The sequence below is a fragment of the Gigantopelta aegis genome, chromosome 10 (genome assembly GCF_016097555.1).
Source record: "Gigantopelta aegis isolate Gae_Host chromosome 10, Gae_host_genome, whole genome shotgun sequence".
Taxonomy (NCBI): Eukaryota; Metazoa; Mollusca; class Gastropoda; order Neomphalida; family Peltospiridae; genus Gigantopelta; species Gigantopelta aegis.
The window spans coordinates 40,898,664-40,921,171 of NC_054708.1; the positions used below are offsets into that span (position 1 = coordinate 40,898,664).

At 35.5% G+C, this 22,508-nt stretch overlaps 1 protein-coding gene across 2 annotated transcripts; it reads right to left on the reverse strand.

The window, feature by feature from the left end:
• Window positions 1–527: 527 nt before the first annotated feature.
• Window positions 528–21,574, reverse strand: LOC121384710 (sideroflexin-5-like). Of its 2 annotated transcripts, XM_041515210.1 has the most exons (12): window positions 21,354–21,566; window positions 14,840–14,908; window positions 12,785–12,889; window positions 12,132–12,186; window positions 11,705–11,730; window positions 10,784–10,894; window positions 8,829–8,894; window positions 8,379–8,469; window positions 6,286–6,401; window positions 2,790–2,875; window positions 1,049–1,166; window positions 528–843 (listed from the first exon to the last, which is right to left on the reverse strand). In XM_041515210.1, the coding sequence occupies exons 1-12, from the start codon at window positions 21,408–21,410 to the stop codon at window positions 766–768; spliced, it is 978 nt and encodes a 325-aa protein (XP_041371144.1). In that variant the 5' UTR covers window positions 21,411–21,566; the 3' UTR covers window positions 528–765. The 2 variants fall into 2 exon arrangements, with proteins under 2 accessions (XP_041371144.1, XP_041371145.1); XM_041515211.1 differs by lacking the exons at window positions 528–843; window positions 1,049–1,166 and adding an exon at window positions 4,059–4,144 and having other exon boundaries at window positions 2,795–2,875; window positions 21,354–21,574.
• Window positions 21,575–22,508: the final 934 nt, after the last annotated feature.

The window sequence follows — 22,508 nt, forward strand, 5'->3', positions numbered from 1 at the left end:
CAGCCTTTGATATACCAGTCACACTGGTGCACTGGCTCGGACAAGAAACAGCCCAATGGACGCTCCGACAGGGCACCGTTATGTCAATACATATTTGTCATATACATGTAGTCTTAGAGAGGAAACCTGCTACACTGTAACAAGGGATCTGTTATATGCACCATCCTACACATAACAGCCTTTGATATACCAGTCACACTGGTGCACTGGCTCGGACAAGAAACAGTCCAATGGACGCTCCGACAGGGCACCGTTATGTCAATACATATTTGCAAAGAAAAAACTTTTTACAATTTAAAGCAGACTGGGAATTTTGTGTGTGTGTCAGCTGCACACAGAGTAGATAATAAGAACATGAACCAACCACCTCTGCAAAATACTTCTTATGTCTTAAGGAAATATTAAAATGTTTTTACCCCAGTCATAGTGTAATGGTTGGAATAACAATATATCCCAATTGGTAGCCTATATGGTGAAAAAAGCTATTCAAAGGTGATATGATAGAGGGACAAAAGAAAACGAGTGCATATTAAGGTTGAGGTTTATTGCATAATGTACTATTTTGGCTAGAATGTTCAGATCATACATGTTTTCATAGCAAAAGCAATTTAAAGCAAAACAATTCCATCACTAAACTCTATTTCGAAGATAGCAATTGTTACTCTGATTAAATGGTAAAGAAAAAAATACCTAAAAGTTTCTTTTGCCAGCAAATTAAAAATTGACAAATCCTGTGTATCTTCGTTTTTTATTTGATTTTTGTTCTTAAAGTCCTTTGTTGTAAAACAACACTTTTTCTGATGTTGCCGCCTGAATTTCCTCTTCTAGCTTTTCAGTTTCAATCTGAAAATAAAATGAGAGGTTTTAAAAACAATCGAAAATCCACAAAATAAGCAGATCTAAATTGTACTGTTGCACAGAACTCAAGCAGATAAATGTTTTCTTAGTGATTCATACTTTTCTGTATTGTTTTCCTTCAATAATGCATCTAGAAATAAGAGGGGATGGGTCAGGCACCTGGTAATCCTGTGGATACACTGTCACTCACCTCAGAAATCTGTGGAAATAGCGCAATGGCAACAGGAAGAGCTAGACCGAATGCAGCAGTACATGCCAACGCATTACATGGCAAATGCATCTTCGGATAGGTCTTTAAGAACCGAGTTCTGAAGAGAGATTGAAAATAAAATCAACAAATTTCTCAATGATTACTTTAAACCTGTAGTCTTCTAAACATTTAATTTTTTTAAAAATTATTTTGCCATTTAGAATGATAATTTAAATTAAATGTTTTCTCATGAAATACCATTCTGTGATACCCTTCAAGTGTAATCCCTAATCTAGGTATAAATGTAAAAATGTATCATTTGCAATTTCCACATTAAACAATGGCAATGAATGATCATACATGTTGCTAGTGAAAAGCACAGCAGTTTATTATTAGTTGTGTACTTTATAGTTGGCATTAGTAAATGATGTTATAGTATCACTATTCAGAATACAATCAATGGAGATCTGATGCAATGTTACAGTATGTGATTAAATTCAGTTTTGACATCAGTGGATGACTATGTATCCTAGTATCTAAGTAGATTAGCATCAACAAAATAAGCAAATATTCAACAAAACAATTAACATCTATTTTTAATGCTACACAACTTTATTATTGAAAAAACCCCACCCCATGAACTAAAACCCCCACCCCATGAACTAAAACCCCCACCCCATGAACTTAAAAAACCCACCCCATGAACTAAAAAACCCACCCCATGAACTAAAAACCCCACCCCATGAACTAAAAAAACCTACCCCATGAACTAAAAAACCCCACCCCATGAACTAAAAACCCCACCCCATGAACTAAAAACCCCACCCCATGAACTAAAAAACCCACCCCATGAACTAAAAAACCCCACCCCATGAACTAAAAACCCACCCCATGAACTAAAAACCCCACCCCATGAACTAAAAACCCCACCCCATGAACTAAAACACCCACCCCATGAACTAAAAAACCCACCCCATGAACTAAAAACCCCACCCCACTAAAAAACCCACCCCATGAACTAAAAACCCCACCCCATGAACTAAAAAACCCCACCCCATGAACTAAAAACCCCACCCCATGAACTAAAAAACCCAACCCCAAGTACTAAAAGGAAGGAAATGTTTTATTTAACGATGCACTCAACACATTTTATTTACAGTTATATGGCGTCGGGAACATGAACTAAAAAACCCTGAGGCACAGCAATTTTGACCGATTCAAAAGATTAGAAGATGATGATAGCAGCTCTTGATGTAACTCATCTTTTATATTCTCACAGAAAAAAGTTCTAAATCATCTCAAATCAACTGCACATATTATACAAATATGATAACATCAACCTAACTGTATGTAAATCTTCTCATAATTTTTTACGAATGACCAAAAATAATTTACTGAAATGATTTGATTTTTTCTTTGGCATACTGTCAAGCATTATACTTTGAACAATACATGCACAGGAAGCTTTTATATTACTACATGCTTTCATACATAATGAAATCTAGGTCTGCAGACATGTATGTCAGGATAAACGTTTAGAAATATAATCCAAAATAAAAATATAACAACTCAAAATATTTGTCAATTGAGGCCATTGTTAAAAAATGGTTGGCTGTAACTCGAACTATAATAAGTAACAAAATAAAAAAGCTATTGTCTTTAAAAATAAGTACTCCATGCTTTTTTTGCACACTGGCTGGATTTACAGCCAACTGTTTTTTACTTTTGGCCTATGACCTACTTTTCCAATAATGTCATAACAACGGATGGAATAATCAGGATGGGAGCTGGAAGGAATGCCCGTGTAACTGCTGTATCTCGGAGAGCCTAAAAATAAACATGCATCACTCAACATCAAACTGTAACAAACATTGTAATAGGTAGGAAAAACACAAGAACAACGAGGACCATCGGAGCTCCAGCTTTCACCCAACATCAGTCTTAAAATGATGGAAATATTGATTTCAAATGGTCCAGACTTAATAGTAGAGCATCTATGATTAAACTGTAAAAAGATTGTAATTGGGAGCATGTCCCGATCAGCCCTAAGTGGCATATAAGCTTTTGTTATCAAGATTAAAAATTATTCTCTATACCCCTACCCCAATTCCAAATTTAAACAAACATTTGAACTATACTATATGGCACAACTAAATATACAGAGATACATTCATTTAAATGGATTCCTAAATCAAGACACTTTTCAAGATTAAATGGAGAAAGAAAGAAAATAATTTGTCATACTATTTAACTGATATTTAATGTAAGCAACAAAATAAATTGACAAAAAATGGAAACTATGACACCATGCATGCAAGAATGATTATTACAAAATTTAATAACTTTACAACAAAATTATGATGTGCATGATGTCTCCATCCCCACATAAGTGTGTTACCCTAATCATTATAAATTAAAGAGTGATAGATAATTACATGCTTGCAGAAGTTGAATTAAAACAGAAAGCCAAATCAGTCTTTACTTAGAAGACTCAAAACCAAGAGCACAATTGTTATTTTGTCCTGTGTAGGTGACTTGCTAAATGGGGGGTGGGTGGGGGACCTGTTTGGCAGTATGTGGTCCAGTGGTAAAGTGCTCGCCTGTGGTATAAGATGTTTCACAGGACTGATTCAAATCAAAGGTAATGGTATGTGCTGTCCTAAGTATTGTGCTCACAGCATGTTTTTCTCTCACTCTAGACTACACAGTAAATGTCACAATTACCACCAAACAACTATAGTTTACAATGTTAAACCAAAAACATTACAAACTTCATAACATCAGAAACATAAAATGGATCAAGTTTATCTCAATAAGACTGGTTTACTTTTAACAACAACATTTATAACACATAACTAACTTTATAATACACAACAAACAAAACAGTCTATTACATGCAAATTATCCCTTTGTTGAACATCCAGACAAAACGGTTGTGAACACCACAGGCTACACAACGTGAACTATCAGTACTACCAATGCCAACAACAAGTGGCATACGTGCACTCACTTATTTAACACACTCAGTACAATGGGCACCAAGATTAGAACTGGTGCGGGAAGCACGGCGCGTGTCACTGCTGTCTCAAACAGAGCCTGAAAGTCAACACCCATATAGCCACAATTATATTATTTTATTGTTAATCCTGGCAATCACATTTCATCATTCATCATTGGTTATACTAGTAGTCAGATTACACCAACCAAATTATCAGAACACTACTAATTTTATCACATTTTTTCTTCACAATCTTTAAGATAAATATAACAACATTGTGTTAATTAGAACAATCTGGCTTTAGATTTCACCGAAGCTGAGGTGGTAAAGGGTGTGCACAAAATAAACACCCCCAAATTAAGTACAAATATGTTAACCTCAAAATATATCTCCTCAAAATCAATGGAATGTTAAGCTATAATTAGATTAAAATAACTTGAAATGCATTTCTGAATATGTACAAGACTTTACCAGCTTATATTAACATTTATTACTCATACCAGGGAAAATATTTAGCATATTTTCTCACTGAGAAATATTTTGCATGCGTGTAATGTACAATACTATTGGATAATTTGATGCTTACAAACTAATAACCATGTCAGTACTAAAGATGACGTCAACAAGATTTGGCAAACACACAAAATGACACTACGTAGTTTAAAGTGTTTGTGTTGACGGCTCTCTGTTTTCACTGTTAAATTTGTAATAAAATGGTATTTTAATGCAATTCATTATATATATTTTTTTTAACAGAATAAATAGAACTTTGGTTTTTGTAAATTATCTAAGAACGTGATTAAAATACAAAGTTAAAGCAATACTCAAAACAGTGTGTATACATCATTTCTATACAGACTACATGTACATGTATGTATATCGAAAATAAAAGACTTTTAGAGAAAAAAATAGCTGGGTAATAAATAGAATAACAAACTTGGTACCATGTTACCTTGTAACTCATTTATTACCCTCTATTTTTGGTCTCGACGAGTACTCTAATACTTAGGTACGGACTGAGTCTAGCAAGACTAGAGTCCATTCATAGGACTTAAGTCCCTGTGCAAGGAAGAGCTCTCTCATTTAATTATATTTTTAACATCATTTTGCCATATGCTTGCCATCGGTTACAAAAAAAAAGTTGAATGTTGAATGCAATACAATGGCATTATTTGGCATCCATGTTCAGCACTGGAATTAAGATGTATAATGCTATTTTACTTTATTCCTTAGTCTCATCATCATCTAATGTAAGTGTCGGGTACTCGGGTCCAGGTAGAGTTTGACCCTCGAGTACTTAAGTCCCCATATTTTGGACTCGTGGAGGTCCTACCTATATTATTACACTAAAAAGACCTTGATGTGCTTACAACAGACAAAAAGCAAGTTGTGTCCAAATTAGTGAGATTTAAAGCCTAGGTTTGCTACTTTTGAATGTTAGTAGGCAGGAACATTAACCCTCTATCTACAGACATGTTTGGCACACAACAGTCATTCAAAACTTGTCTTAGTAGGAACAAACCAATGACGTTTACAAAACAAAATGAAAAGAGATGTCACGTCAATGCAAAAGTTGTTTGGAAGTTCACGAAAAGCAAATGGTGTTGTGTGTCAAGTGCAGAAGGGATTAGGAGCACTACAATCTTGATCATGAGGACACCAAGTTAATAACCCATTTACTTCTTAACACGACTTTCATAACAGTATGTTTTGATAGTGCCAAGGTAGGTAACATTATCATTCACGGTCAAAGTTAGAAAGTAGCACAAGTATGGGTCAAGATGAGGTGTCAGTAAACAGAAGTATATGAAGATCAATTGGACAGAAATGGATATCTTACTATCTACTATGCTGTATGCAGATTTGATGTGAGCCAACTCATTTCATGTTGTGGTGAACTTTCATTAAGTTACTGATAGATTTATGTAGTTGTGTTTTGACTGGTTAAATGGAAGGTCATAATAACGACCAGGTCAGTAAACAGAAACAAGGTCAAGTTAACATAAGAGCAGATGGAGCTGAAACATCAGTTTTTTCAACATGGCATCAGACACTCATACACCACTGTGAAAAGCTATGACTAAGCAAAGTGGAATGGAACATATCAACAACTCTCATTCTCTTTTTTTGTGATAAAGCCATTTACAAACTAATCAGTGTTAGAAAATGTGTACACACCCACCTCTAAATATTATTTACCTGAATACCTTTATTTATTTGGCGGAATAAACTATATTACCTGCTTGGCAGCTATGCGTGATGTTCCAACAGTTTGTTTATTTTTGTCGAAAACCTCAATGCCCTCAGAGAGCTCATAATTTCGCATCAGTAGTACATTGCATGTGCTGGCCGTTGCTAAACACGAAAAGTATAAATAGATGAATAAAACATAACACACACAACATGCACACATGGGAACCTTAAGCTATGGAAAAAGTCAAATTTGAAAAGTATGTAAAGGTTAGGTCATAATAAAATACACTCTGAGAATAAAGCGTAGTATTTACTTTGCTTATTCCATTCAATGAATTAGAAAATTAATAAAAATATTTAATGATGAATAAATAAAATTATTAACACGATGTAAGCCAGGCCTATAGGAACCAAGGGAGAGTCCTGTGTACCCCCCCCCCCCCAAATGTATGTGGGTTTTTTCCTATTTCATATACATGTACATGTAGATACAGATAAAAATCTGGCTTATCCCCTACCCCAGATGTCATTCTTATGATCCTATGTTATTCTAGAAATGAAGACCCAATATGAATGTTGTAAAAATAAATATAATTATTTGGCTTTGAGTTAAAAAGTTCACGAAGGGTAAAACCTCTTAAACAGAAATATACAAACGATTCAATTCAAATGTTGCAACATGAAATCAAGGCCTTCCTGTGTTTCTTTGATGTAGACTACCCAAATGAAAAACAAAAAGGATGTTTATTTCTTACATGAGACAAGGTATTGTGTTTTGTATTGGGTTTTGCACTGGGTTCCTACACAGAGCGAGTTTTAACAACTCAATTGTGCTGGTAAGACCTCTACATCGTCCTCTCTCTCACTAACCACTAACAACTAACCCTCTATCCTGGACAGACAGCCCAGATATCTGAGATGTGTGCCCAGAACAGCATGCTTGAACTTAAATTGGATATAAGCACGGAAATAAGTTGAAATGAATGAATGAATGCTATGACATAGATTGACAGTTTTAACTATTGGGTGGGGTTTAACAATTAATTAATTGACAACTAGTAATACACCGAGAAGCAGTGATAAATAATGTTAACTTAAAATATGGTGGTTCAAATGTGACATACAAAATACAGTGAAAACTAATATTTAATTATCTTTATTAAATGTATTCTGATACAATTGCCTTGTCCAAGTCTATCTTTCAGTTTTATTAAAGGCTAAGCTCACGCATGTGCACATAAACATAACAATGGAATATTCCACTGCTGCATGGAATGTTTTGTAGGTGTTTGGTCAACTAATTGATTTCCGTTGTCAGTACTGTTTTAAGTGATTTTGTAAAAAAGGACAAATCACATCAGAAATCCTGACATCAAGACTTAAATAATGCAATAATGGTCCCAGGATTACTGCAATAAACAGTAAACATTGCTATAAGCACTATGATGAGTCTTCTTGTGTGAGCCATCGTAGTTTGTCAACAATGTACATCGCATGCTTTGTTAACGGCACTTTTACATGATTTTCTTCTTTCGATATTGTGTGCACATTAGTTTTTAACCAACATAGAACTTTGTTCTCTGTGCAATTACAATTGTTTCTGGTAAAACAGTAAAGATTTGTGGAACATTTATGATAATTTGTTTGTTTTTTTTGTTGGTTTTCGTATGCAATTAACCAATATTTGTCTTTATAAAGCTATTCAATTATGCAATATAATTTGTACTGGTTTAACGCTAAACAGTTCTATATACAGTATACAAATTAATAACCAATTCATGCTATAAACCGATATGCAATAAAGTGGATTCGACTGTATTTAAAAATACATTTTGCAAATACATTCAAAATCGACAATTTAATGATACTTTTGTTTTAATTACTATACAAATTAACTTGCAATACATATATATTTGTTCAATTTATTTCTATCCAAGTTAAACTTAATTTTAACATTTTGAAACATTTTAAATAGTTTAAAACATTGCTAAGTGAGAACAGGCTGCGTATATAGAGTGTATTTTATCAGCTACCCGTTGACATGTCTGTGTAATACTAAAATACTGAGTTGTTTTTAATACTGGAATGCTAAGTAAAATGTGCCATAAACGTGTCTGTAAAGAATTCAACACTTCCTACCGACAGCTGGAAAAGGCACAAACTTTTGTATCAACATCTTTGTTGCTGGGCTGAAATTCTTGGCTCGTTTGACCAAAACACTAAGACCAATCTGCAATTATAGGTGCAATATGGTTAAACACAAACATTCTGTCATGTTAACTAAATGCTTTTCAACTCATTTATACCAATATTAACATAAAAGATCTACTCTTTCTTGAAAAAACGTTTTCCAACAAACTTCATTTAATTAAACTTTAAAAGAGTTCAAATGAGAAACGTTACTGCCATATATTCATAAAAAAATATACAATACACAATTCCATAAACCGTTTTTTTAAAACTGAAACTGGTATGTAAAATCAAGTAATCAATTGATAACATCTTTGATAAAAACAGATGTTTTTTTTATGGTTTATAAACTCAACTGGCCAGTTCTCATCAATGTGCTAATTTTGAAACAACACTCACAGCAATGGACACAGCACTTGTAACAGCTCCAAAATAGCCCATAAAAAATCGACTCATGGGAGTCTCCTACAAATCAAAAAATGTATTTCAAAATTATATGGTGCACAAGAATAAGGTTTTGTCTTTTGTCTAGTTATAAGAATGGTTAAACATCTCAAATTAAACATCTATGGTATGTTATCAGCTGGTAACGTTTGACATTTCAGCAAGAATGTTTAATTAAAAAACAACAACAAACAGTTGAATTAGAATACGCATAACACTAGCTAATGTGTTTTCCAGTTTGTTAACACAGATTAGTGGTTTTACTGTTGAAAATGTCCCAGTTTATTGGCTTTGCTACTGCATCACCAGTAAAACCATATACAGTGGACTCTGTCCAAACCGGCATCTGTCTAAACTGGATTTCTGTGTAAACCGGCACAGTTTTAAAGTCTTGTTCAGCTATCGTTAATTTATTATGCATAAAACTCTGCTGTTTATTCCCGATTTCAGATGCAAATTCAAGAACAAAAGAATGGTTCATGTAGTAAATTTTAGAGATCTTACTTCTACTGTCTATCTAAGGTCACGTTTTAAACAATGACGGCAGTTCCCAAGTAATTAGGACACCAAAGTGTTATGAAATAATCGCACCTCTTCGAAGGCTTAATAAACAATGAACCACACCTGTAGTAACGGGTGTAGGTAGCAAGATTAGTCTGATTATTATCAGTATGTTTTCATTTGCAATGGGGGAGCGACCAAAAAAAATTGGCAACATACAGGTCTTAATCTAGAATTGAAAAAGTAGAAGTGACTTCTCCCTTCCCAGAAGAAAGGGTCAAAGTTTGATAAAAATAGGTGAAGTGAACATTTATCGGTACATTTCATAACATTTTGTCCTTTCCCCATTCAATCTGAAAAATGAAGAATTTTACACTCAGTTCTAATCGTAATATTTCGATAAAAAATACTAGTTCTGGTAAACGTGATATTATTAAGTAGTTGATAATGCGCTGTTGTGTTAAAATTAAAGTATTAATTAGTATTTTCTGGCATAACTGAAATGAATGTGGCCTAGATTTACAATGCTTGACTGGTCACAGCACACGGCGCAACATGCGTCACTTTAAAAAACCAATAACCCAATTTACGAGTGTATTTGAAGAATGTCAGCATCAGTCTATGACATGTGTTTAATCTCTTCACAACAGAAACTGACATTTGTTGGCTGATTTAAAGGTAAAACATTATTTCATCAAATCAATCGTACATTACAGTGAGCGTGTGCAGAAACCATTTCCCATTACCGGTACTCGAGGATACAGTCTGGTGCCAAAGTAAAAACACTGTCTCACATAAGGCAACAAGGTGCCAAGTGAGCTATAACAATAAACAAGTCGGGGTCTTGATGTCTGTTCTGTGATTTTATTTTCTTGACTTCTGCTGACTTTCTATGAAAAAAAAGTGCTAATTTCGCCGGCAAGATTAGGGCCTGACATATTGAACTCTTCTTAGAACATAAAATGAAATTAATCAAGGAATTTTCAGCAAATCCTCCATGTAAACAGAAAGATTTAGCGAATATGATGTTTATTTACATTGGTATCTTATATCACAAAACTGTAACTCTGGACGAAATCTGTCTATAAAACTGGCATATTTCATCAGTCTCAAATGAACCCAATTTATACAGAGTCCACTGTATAAGCAAAATGGAAAACACAGAAAGGTTATCCCCTAATTCTAGTTTGCTGTAACCAATTCAATTGTCTTTTTCTTTGAATTATACTACAATGTGTTGAGTGCGTCGTTAAATAAAACATTTCTTTCTTTTTTTTTAAATTATACTACACTGGAAAAAGGGAGGAGAAAAGTGAGTTTTGACCAGTGTTTACAAGCTCATTGTAATGAAGACGTTTTAAGACTGTTGAGAGGTGCATATTTCTGTAAAAGGTCAATCACTGACTCACTTTTGAAGCATTCCTGTTTGCATAGTTGACACATGCGTTGTGACTTTGATTCAACCACTGCCAGAAGATCATTTGACCAAAAGATTGATTTGGCAGCAACAGTCCAACTACCTTTATAAATAAAAACAGTTTTAAGGATAGAATATTCAATATAAATATGAAAAATTACAATGCTAACTTTTAAAGTATGGTACATATTTCAAATACAGTTCAGTTTTTATATGTCTTTTTTGGATTATTTTTCTTGTGTTCCTGTGGCAGAAATGAGGAAATATTAGGTTATCCTTCATTTATTTTAAAAGAGAGGAGAAAAAATCATTATTAATTAAAAAATCCTAATAAAACCCCCTAAAATCTTTATATTTTGTATGAATCTTCTTTACCAAAACTCCACAAATTAAAGTATTTGGGGTATAATAAAGTCAGTTTTTACTGTACGGTACTTAGATGTGTTTCTACATGCTCACTACTGAGTAGAAGTTTATTATTTTCCAAATGTATGTCAGATCCAACAGTTAACCAGTGATAATCAGTATTAATTATCAAACTCCTTAGCCAAACAGGTAGATCTGCAGACGTGTAAAACCTAGCACTGATAAAACTGCTGACTGAGAAGTGAAAACTCGTTATCTGTCGTGCTCATACAGCTTGTACTTGTAACCGTGGTGATACATCACGTCACGACATGTCCCTGTGCTGATTGATTTATTGCACATTTTATTGCATATAATGTATTTATACAAAAGGATTGGGCACAGGTTATTCAACTGTGTTATTAGCATGTTCAGTATGTATGACGTTTTTACTTTCAGTTGTGTTTTGCTAAGACAAACAGCCAAGGACAGCATACTTGGAATGTAAATGCATACAAGCACAAAAAGAAATTAAAATTAAAACAAACAAAAAATACACTTTACTTACAATAGGAGATCCAAATGGAACAAAACCTGGAAAATAAAAAGCCTTGAAATATATCAAAGTGATTTATATTTAATATTTTCTACCTTTAGAACACATGTAGTAATACAATATACTGAATATAAATGGACTCCAATGCTTGTTTAACCATGGTACAGGTAAATAGTACTGAGTATTATGAAGGTGGAGTTTTGGGGTTGAGGTTTTACTACTTCACTGTTCAATGTATCTAATGTTTAACAGGGCTAAAAGTTATTATCTTACCACTCACCCACCTATCCCCAATAGAATATTTTTTAGAATATAAAATATAATGACAATTAAGTATTAAAACACACATTTGCATATCTAACATTCAATAATCCTGACAAATACACTAAACATGTTTTAGGAAACTAATTGGAATGGGGAAAATTCTAATTTTTTTTACCTGACATTCTAAATGGCATAAAGATCTTTTTTCCAGTATCAGGATGAATTATAGACTGTAAGTAAAAATAATAAACACAAATAGTAAATACTGGTATAATAAATAAAAATTGTCACATGTATTATTTGGTTAGATGAAGGCTCTTATTTTCTTGAATTGTTATTTATTAAAGATTGGGCGTCAAAACAAACTTTACTTTATTAAAGATCATCACCATGCGTATCAGAATATTACAAGCAGCTGAGTTAAAGACATTCTGTGATATGTCATAAAAAATACAGAAAACTCCAGTGAATTTGTGTGTATATATATGGAGATATGAATATATATTGCAAGTACAGTAATGAAACAAACAGAGCAAAGCTAAACTGGAAGTGAGCGGAAATAAGAATTTTGTTTAGTTTTCATCTTGTGGAAGTTAATGAACTGATTTGATCAGCCAATAAAACCATCAATATGTGTATACACTAAGAAGCGCAAGATGATCCTGCTTTATTTTTTAAGTCTCAGTAAAAGATGAAAGAGTTTTTGTTGTGTTATTTCAAGTTTTCTTCTGTAGTTAAAACTAAAATTAATGCCTTCAAGTAATAAAACATTTGACACTTCCAGCAAGTGACATCATTATGAAGATGTATACCAAGTGAATGACAAACCTGCTTGATTTTCAGCGCCTCCCACAACTGCGCGTCCGAGACACCCGGTGGCACGGTTCCAGCCTTGTAGTCATCCAGCAGCTTTATCGCAGCCTCCAGCTGGGACTGTCAACAGGGAACACACACATATTATTACATCACACAAAACATGATCGATTTCTTTAAGTACACCTCAGCACATTATTACATCACACAAAACATGATCGATTTCTTTAAGTACACCTCAGCACATTATTACATCACACAAAACATGATCATTTCTTTAAGTACACCTCAGCACATTATTACATCACACAAAACATGATCGATTTCTTTAAGTACACCTCAGCACATTGCAAACTGGTTATTTTGTGTCCAATTCATGGTTCTTTTAAGATGTGTTCGAGATGTAGACGAGAAACCCACTACTATCACATCTAGATTTCTACCAAATAAACAGCAAGGAATTTTTAGAGGCCATGCAAAAATTATGTAATATAAAAGTTGACATTTTTATAGCCCCTCACCCACATAACATTTTATAACATTAAGGCCACTACCCCTTTAAAATTAAGGACGAGTAATGCTCATCTGTACTGTGTACCCCACCTCACCTCACATTCCCTGCGATAACAACATAATGTGACCATTATTATCAGGTTTCCCTGTGATAACAACATAATTTCATTTTAGGTTTTCATTTTGTTTGGTAAAAAAAGAGACAAGCAATGATTGGCTGCATTTTACTTTATAAATAAAAATGAGACAATTGTTTTAAAAACATTAGATAACAAACACCCCCTTTCCCCCACCATAATGTTGTTTTTTAGCGGTCGATATGCAATAGCTTGTTGTTTCTAGGGTAAGATTGTCATATGGTGTTGCATGTCAGTGTACCTGTGAATACTGTAGTGCCTTTTATAAATATATCCTTCTGGTTTTAAATGCTGAACTCCTGTTTTTATGTTTAGTTTTCTCCTGATGATGTCAACATTGACTTTACTTTTATTTTATAAATATTGCAACTCAACACAAGAAAAATTGTGCATCAATGAAGCCATATGGCAGGGTTGAAAAAAATCATGATTTGTTTTAAAAAATCTAAAAAATCGGAGTTTTAAAAATTTAAATCGGATTTTTAAATTTTAAATCAGATTTTTTGATTTTTTTGATTTTTACTTTAATTTGGAGCTTCTGAATTGAATACTTGCTCCCTATTAAATACACGATTTGGAAGCTTCAATGCATTCTGAAAGGAAATACCTCGAACATCTAGAAATGAGGCAACAAAATGCATTTTGGGGATTATTGAGTTAATGTTTAAGTACTTGGTGTTTAGCCAGGATGGCTATATAAGGTGATTTGACATGTGAAGTCAGTGACTTCAAGTCACATCTGTTAGATCTGACTCTAGAGCATCCCCAAATTTGTCCAATTTACCACATTGAAGCAGAGTGGCTTTACTTGACACCTTCTATTGTGTTGATCTCCCAGGATCATCCCAACCATAGATTTGGGGGAATTGTCACTGATCAGTATGACTTGTTAGACTACATAGTGTTGAAATCTAACTGCAATTCAATTATAAATATATGTAAAAATAATTATCTAGCGTAAGTAACAATTGATTTTAAATAACACTTAATTTTTTGTACTGCAAGTTAATTGATAAATCACATGTTTACAAAATAATCAATAAAAATAAATGCAATAATCATAAAAATCAAATGAAACATAATAATAATTAAAAAAATCGAAATGCATGATTTTTTAAAAAGATTTTGCAGTGATTTAAATCATGATTTAAATCAAACAACTCTGCCATATGGATACAACATAGGCTAATATTTGATAGAGTGCACACATTACCTAAAAAGAGAAAAGTTGTGAACGTACTTTAACACACATCAAACAAATATTTAGTAGAAAATGAATGATTGACTATTGAATGTTTTGGTAGAATTAAAACAAGCAAGTAAGTAGGTAATTATATAACTGTGAATTTCACCTACCTGTGTTGTTAGCATTAAAACAAGCGAGTAAGTAGGCAACTATATAAGTGTGAATTTCACCTACCTGTGTTGTTAGCAGAGTTCTTGGATCAATAACATTAAGGAAATGTTTCAGCCTTCCTGAAAATGTACTCTGAAATATAAAAATTATCATCAATGATCTTTAGTTACTGATACATTTGGGGTTTCTTTCTTCTATTTTCAAATCACATTTCAAACACACTGGATTTTGTAGGTGCCACGTTTAAATTTCCAACCCTATTTACAACAAGCATTCTGAGAGTACTCTTGAAACAATACACGTCCCCTACCAGGTCCAACACATTTCCAACCCTATTTACAACAAGCATTCTGAGAGTACTCTTGAAACAATACACGTCCCCTACCAGGTCCAACGCATTTCCAACCCTACTTACAACAAGCATTCTGAGAGTACTCTTGAAACAATACACGTCCCCTACCAGGGTCCAACAAGCATTTCCAACCCTACCCTATTTACAACAAGCATTCTGAGAGTACTCTTGAAACAATACACGTCCCCTACCAGGTCCAACACATTTCCAACCCTATTTACAACAAGCATTCTGAGAGTACTCTTGAAACAATACACGTCCCCTACCAGGTCCAACACATTTCCAACCCTATTTACAACAAGCATTCTGAGAGTACTCATTTGAGTACTCTTGAAACAATACACGTCCCCTACCAGAGTCCAACACATTTCCAACCCTATTTACAACAAGCATTCTGAGAGTACTCTTGAAACAATACACGTCCCCTACCAGGTCCAACACATTTCCAACCCTATTTACAACAAGCATTCTGAGAGTACTCTTGAAACAATACACGTCCCCTACCAGGTCCAACACATTTCCAACCCTATTTACAACAAGCATTCTGAGAGTACTCTTGAAACAATACACGTCCCCTACCAGGTCCAACACATTTCCAACCCTATTTACAACAAGCATTCTGAGAGTACTCTTGAAACAATACATGTCCCCTACCAGGTCCAACACATTTCCAACCCTATTTACAACAAGCATTCTGAGAGTACTCTTGAAACAATACACGTCCCCTACCAGGTCCAACACATTTCCAACCCTATTTACAACAAGCATTCTGAGAGTACTCTTGAAACTGAGAGTACTCTTGAAACAATACACGTCCCCTACCAGGTCCAACACATTTCCAACCCTATTTACAACAAGCATTCTGAGAGTACTCTTGAAACAATACACGTCCCCTACCAGGTCCAACACATTTCCAACCCTATTTACAACAAGCATTCTGAGTAAAGCGCTATTTACAACAAGCTTGGTCCCCTACCAGGTGCGTCCCCTACCAAGTCCAACACATTTCCAACCCTATTTACAACAAGTCGAGTTTGGGTCCAACACATTTCCAACCCTATTTACAACGATTCCCTTGTCAGTGGGCTCATTGGGCTATTTCTCGTTCCAGCCAGTGCACCACAAACTGAGAGTACATCAAAGGCTGTGGTATGTGCTATTTACCCTGTCTATGGGATGAGTACTCTTGAAACAATACACGTCCCCTATAAAATTTACAACAAGCATCCCTTGCTGCATTTAATTTACAACAAGAAAAGAGTAGCCCATGAGAGTACTCTTGAAACAATAAGTACCAGGTGACAGCGGGTTTCTATTTCAAGCATTCTGAGATATCTTGTGTACCAGGTTCTTAGCACTATTATGTCTACCAAGATTTACAACAAGCCATATAACCGTAAATAAAATGAAACAATGTTGAGTGCGTCGTTAAATAATACATTTCCTACCAAGTCCAACCATTTCCTTCGTTCATTGTCCCCTACCAAGTCATAAGTCTACAAAAAATGGGTACATTTTCATGAAAGTCAAACTTGATCTACTCTTAACATTACATAATAAAGATATTACAAAAAAATTCATCTCATTATCTTGAGGACATTGCCCAGTGGTAAAAAACAATGTCTGGTACATCAAAAAAACATATAAAATATCCCTTGCTGCTAATCGAAAAGAGTTTTTTTCTCTCTCGAAAGTTCAAGGGCCATAATTTCCTTCCTCCCTTCCTTCGTTCATTGGTCATAAGTCTACAAAAAATGGGTACTCTGTCTCGAAAGTTCAAGGGCCATAACTCTGTCACAAATGAATAAATCAAGATGAAGTCAAACTTTATCTGTAAAAATTCAGGAATAAAGCTATCCATAAAAGTACAGAAAACTCTATGTGGGACAGACGAATGGACAGACAAAAAGACAGGCAGAAGGGCGGTGACGAAACCTATAGTCCCGTCCGGTAGAGCACTAATAAACTGGATTCTTGTTTCAGACTATTGAAAATTAACATGCACAAATAAAATGCATTAATTTAGTACTTATATACAGTACATTTTTAGTGTCTATATATATGCAATTATTTGTTTTGTAAAATATTTCAAAACAGTCATTGCCAAATGTGTGTAATTCACAATTACATACATGTATGTCATAAAACATAATTTTGAGAAATTTTAACATTAAAAACATTCTAGAAAAACTGAAAAGAAGTTGTTTTTTTTTTCAAGTTATATATATAGCATTGTATTGCTGTTATTACATGCATGCCACCCATCCCTCCCCCTCATCAGCTATTGGATGTCAAACATTTTCACTGAACTTTATAAATATTTCTTTCAATAATGCATATTCATGAGCTCTTAGATGTTTAGTTGCAAGTCATCGCTAATATTTACTGCTGTTGTTAATCCAGGAAAAAGGATTTCAATGTGATGTTCTGTCTGTGCTCTTGACAGGCAAGCAGTGGTGCAAATCAATGTTACATGTAGAGGTTATTACCAGTGTTTATTACTACATGTATTGTTAATATCACATATTAGGAATAAAATGTGTATTTTATGAGCTCTCGTGAGCATAATACATTATTCTTATTCCTAATACCTCAAGTTACCACACCAGACACATGTTCAGCGGAGGGTTTCGAGGGTCAAAGCTCCTCCCTGCCCAAGCAAATTTTCTTTTTCTCAATATATTTTTCAGGGGAACATGACTTGACCCCCCACATATAAGGAAGATATGAAACTGTGGAATCTAACAAAACAACCCAACGATGAAAACATTCCCAAATCCAAAACTAATCTTAAAGTAGATAACCAACTAATCACAGGGAAAAAAGCAGCTGATAGAATTGCCGATCACCTGTCATCAATATCAAATATGAACATTCCACCATACAGAAACAAAGAAATAAAGAACCACCCACAAGAGGTCGATGGAAATGAAAGGCAGCAGAGTGATGACATCATGAACAGCAAATTCACAATACCAGAAATAACCAAAGCCATTAAACATGTAAAAAGACAAAAATCACCTGGTATAGATGGAATCACAAATGAGATGCTGATTCACTTAGACCCCAAATCAACTGAAAAGCTGCTACATCTTTAACACGAGCTGCAACAGAGGAGACGCCCCACAGATATGGAAAGATGCCCCCATCTGTCCTATACTGAAACCAAACACAGATATAAGCCTCAATCATATCGACCCATCAGCCTCCTCAGCTGTGTTGGAAAACTTCTAGAGAAGATGATTAATACACGACTCATCTGGCTCTTGGAGGAAAAACACATCCTTGCTGATGAACAACTGAGGACCAACTTGCCTACATTTCCCAAATAATAGAAGACAGTTTCCAAGACAAAAAACAAACACTGCTTGTCTGTGTAGATCTCAAACAAGCCTTTGACCAAGTATGGAAAGAAGGACTAATCCACAAGCTCGTTAGAAGCACGGTCGCAGGGAAAATGCTCAGATGGACATGTAACCTACACAACAGAATAGCCTGAGTACAACTTGATGGCAAGGAAAGCAAGAAAATCCTCACAAAACACGAAGTGCCGCAAAGTGGAGTTATTGCCCCAACTTTGTTTCTTCTGTACATAAATGATCTGACACTCAGTGTGCCCCGAGGAATCAAAACAGCCTTATATGCTGATGATCTTGCACTCATATGCACAGAGGAGCATATAGGAACTGCTCAAATTCGGACTCAACAAGTGCTAAACCAGCTGGAAAAATGGACATCAAAGTGGCTCATGACTGTCAATGAGACCAAAATAACATTTACAGTCTTCTCACTATCGACGAAGACAAATAACGTAAGACTAGCATACAAAGAACAGCAGCTATGCGAGCAAAACAAAATCCAAAATACCTTGGATTCACCTTGGACAAGAGACTGACCTGGGGCCATCAGATCACAAACACAACTGGAAGAGCTCATAAACGACTCTCTATAATGTGGAAGCTTGCAGGTACAAGATGGAGAGCAAATCAAAACATACTAAAACATGTTTAAACTGCCAGAGTACACCCCCTTCTAGAATATGGAGCATCATCATAGCAACTGCTGCAAAGATCAACATGGACAAAATGAATAAAATCCTAAATCAAGCTCTCAGAATGATAACAGGAGGAATGCCGACCACTGTAATTCTGAAAATAGAGACTTATACAGGACTACAGCCCCTGGAAGACAGATGACAGCAAAATGTGATGACTCAGGCTGAGAAGTTCAAATGTTTAACCAAATCCAATGCATGAAAGAATGAAACATCCGTCAAAAAGAAGACTGAAATGCCCAAGCTTGACCAGTATTTCACGAGATCTAAACAGAGTCCATATCCCAGAGCTACCAGAGCCTTCCCCCATCATTATCCAAAGCTCCACACAAAGATGAACAAAAGTACAAGATCTCCACTGAAATTCTTGGAATAACAAGAAAAAACTCCCTCTCAGATGCAGTTCTAGGAGCCGTATCACTAGAATTCCTGGAAGAAAGATACCTGCCACGACAGTGGATCCACACCTAGACAGATGGCTCAGCATACGAAGCTACAAGAAATAGTGGTGGTGGAATCCACATCAAGATTCTAAATCTGCCCACAGTCAACATATCTATCCAGACTGGGAAAGCATGTACAAATTACAAGGTAGAAATCAAGATCCTCGAGAAAGCATTAGTAGTCCTGAAGGATATGCCAATCACCGACAAGCAAAACATTGTACTGCTCACAGACACACTTTGTCCTGCAATCTCTCTCACAGTACAATGAAGAACTTGTCCAACTAACAACATCACTAAATCAACTTGCTGGAGCAAATTGTCAAATTTGGAAAAAAACAAGAGATATTCTGGCAAAATTTGCTAACCTGAGACCGTTTTAACATATATTTCCAGCATTCTACATGCAAAATTAGTCTTAATCCATATAAAAATATGTAGTGATTAGTTTGCACCCCTATAGATTTATATGTTTGGCAGTAATGCTAATTTAATATGAATAAATGTTGTTATCCAGATTCTGGCATTTTCAGTTAAATAGGACAGCACGTACTTTATGGTCTAGACCCACCCATCGCTAAAATTCCTGTACACACACACTAGCCCGAGTACTCTGACTGTAAGAGAGCTAGACGGACATTTGGACATAAACACGCTCTCATTACAGTCAGAGACCAACCTATGTCTTTTTTTGGCAATTCCTGACTACCAAACGGTAGGCAACGAATCCCGCTCTAATACCACAACAATCCTATGTTTGACGTCAAATACCTTTACATCAATCATTTTCGAGTTAAGTGATACAAAAAAATCCACATATTAATCACTAATACACATACTACAGAAAGAAACCTGACAGCACCCACATTCAGCTACGCTTCGTGACACTCCGTCGCAACAATTACAAAGCTCGGCGATCTATTTCGAGACTGGGCGATTCCGCCTTGTGCAGCAGTTACAGGGGCCGTCTCATATCAAGCGAAGTTACAACATGGAAGAGTTGGCTAATGCCGTTTTGGATGAATTTGGATTTCATTACGTCATTAAACCAAAACAATTACACATTATTGATTCCATTTTGAATTTGAAGGATACATTTGGGGTGTTATCGATAGGATACGGCAAACGTATGTGCTACGTACTGCCTCCTCTTATGAGACGACCCCTGTAACTGCTGCACAAGGCGGAATCGCCCAGTCTCGAAATAGATCGCCGAGCTTTGTAATTGTTGCGACGGAGTGTCACGAAGCGTAGCTGAATGTGGGTGCTGTCGGGTTTCTTTCTGTAGTATGTGTATTAGTGATTAATATGTGGATTTTTTTGTATCACTTAACTCGAAAATGATTGATGTAAAGGTATTTGACGTCAAACATAGGATTGTTGTGGTATTAGAGCGGGATTCGTTGCCTACCGTTTGGTAGTCAGGAATTGCCAAAAAAAGACATAGGTTGGTCTCTGACTCGTGACTGTAATGAGAGCGTGTTTATGTCCAAATGTCCGTCTAGCTCTCTTACAGTCAGAGTACTCGGGCTACGAGGCTCGCACGACCGTAAGTTAACCCGAGCCTTGTCTTGACAAGGACAAGAACCCGTTAGCCTAGCGGGTCGTTCAAGGGTACTCCTGGTTGTTAAGTTATACCACCAGCGTACGGGTTACTGATTTATAACCTTATCGACACTGTCAACGCGACAGAGTTCATCTCGGCGACAAAGTTTTTTCCAAACTTACCTGGTCAAACCTGGGTTTATCGAGGCTGAACGGGGGATATTCCTGTTGAGTCGCCATAGTAAAGTTATCAGCATGTATCACAATAAAAACAGTTTAATGCATGTTGTCATGCGAACTAAATGTGTTACAATGCTTATTGATACACCACAACGTTTGCTGCCCTAACCTAGCCTACTTGATTACTTTTGACACTTGAAACGTGACCAACATTTCCTTAGAGTTGTTTCCCTTGCATTAGAGCGATCGTGATTGTATCTTTGCAAAAGTCTATAAAGCTCGAGTATCCAAATTATTAGGTCATTGTCATTTCAAGGCCATCAACTTCAAGCAGGCGCAGATCCAGGATTTCTTATTTGGGGTAGAGGGGGAGGGCAAAACCCGTTATTGTTTTTTCAAAATAGAATTTGAAGGTCCTTGATAGGTAGACGGGATAATGTGTATTTTGTAATATATATTGTTTGACCAAAAATAGGGGGCCCGGGCCCTTTGGGCCCCCACCTGAATCCCCACCTGTTACCGGCCTAAGTCTTAAAAACAAACAAACAAAACGAAAAAAAAGTTGAAAAAAAAAAAAAAATGTTTTCTTGATTCATATTGAACCCCTGTTGGTGTGATTTAAATTTTGTTTCAAGGGGATGACTCGACGCCGCACGAAACTTCGCTCGCCGTAGTCTAGCCCCACCCGCACCCGGGGAAAAACATTATTGCACACGCGTCTGCTTTATTTTCTGTACCGTACTTTATTTTAAATAAGCACACTTAGTTTGTTTTGTTTAACGACACCACTAGAGCACACTGATTTGTTAATCATCGGCTATTCGATGTTAAACATTTGGTAATTTTGACATATATAGTCTTAGAGGAAACCCTCTACATTTTCCCATTAGTAAGAGAGCAAGAGATATTTTGTATGCACCATCCAACATACAGGATCGCACATACCACGGCATTTGATATGCCAGTCGTGGTGCACTGGCTGGAACAAGAAATAGCCCAATGGGCCTACCGACAGAGATCAATCCTTGACCGACCACGCATCAAGTAGCCTACAAATTGCAACGCATACAAAATTGTAATGAAGTAAAAAAAAAAAAAAAATTGAAATGCGACATTCATTGCACTTATTGGTCTGGTGTCAGTTGTGAGTTACTGGTG

What these genes read in the sequence shown, in the direction of transcription:
- LOC121384710 (XM_041515210.1), bottom strand. Translation starts at nt 21,410, where the DNA reads ATGGCGACTCAACAGGAATATCCCCCGTTCAGCCTCGATAAACCCAGG. An exon ending in CAAACAGGAATGCTTCAAAA is followed by an intron (nt 8,895 to 10,783) that starts GTGAGTCAGTGA and finishes TTTGATTTGTAG; the next exon opens with GAGACTCCCATGAGTCGATT. An exon ending in CAAGTGCTGTGTCCATTGCT is followed by an intron (nt 8,470 to 8,828) that starts GTGAGTGTTGTT and finishes CTATAATTGCAG; the next exon opens with ATTGGTCTTAGTGTTTTGGT.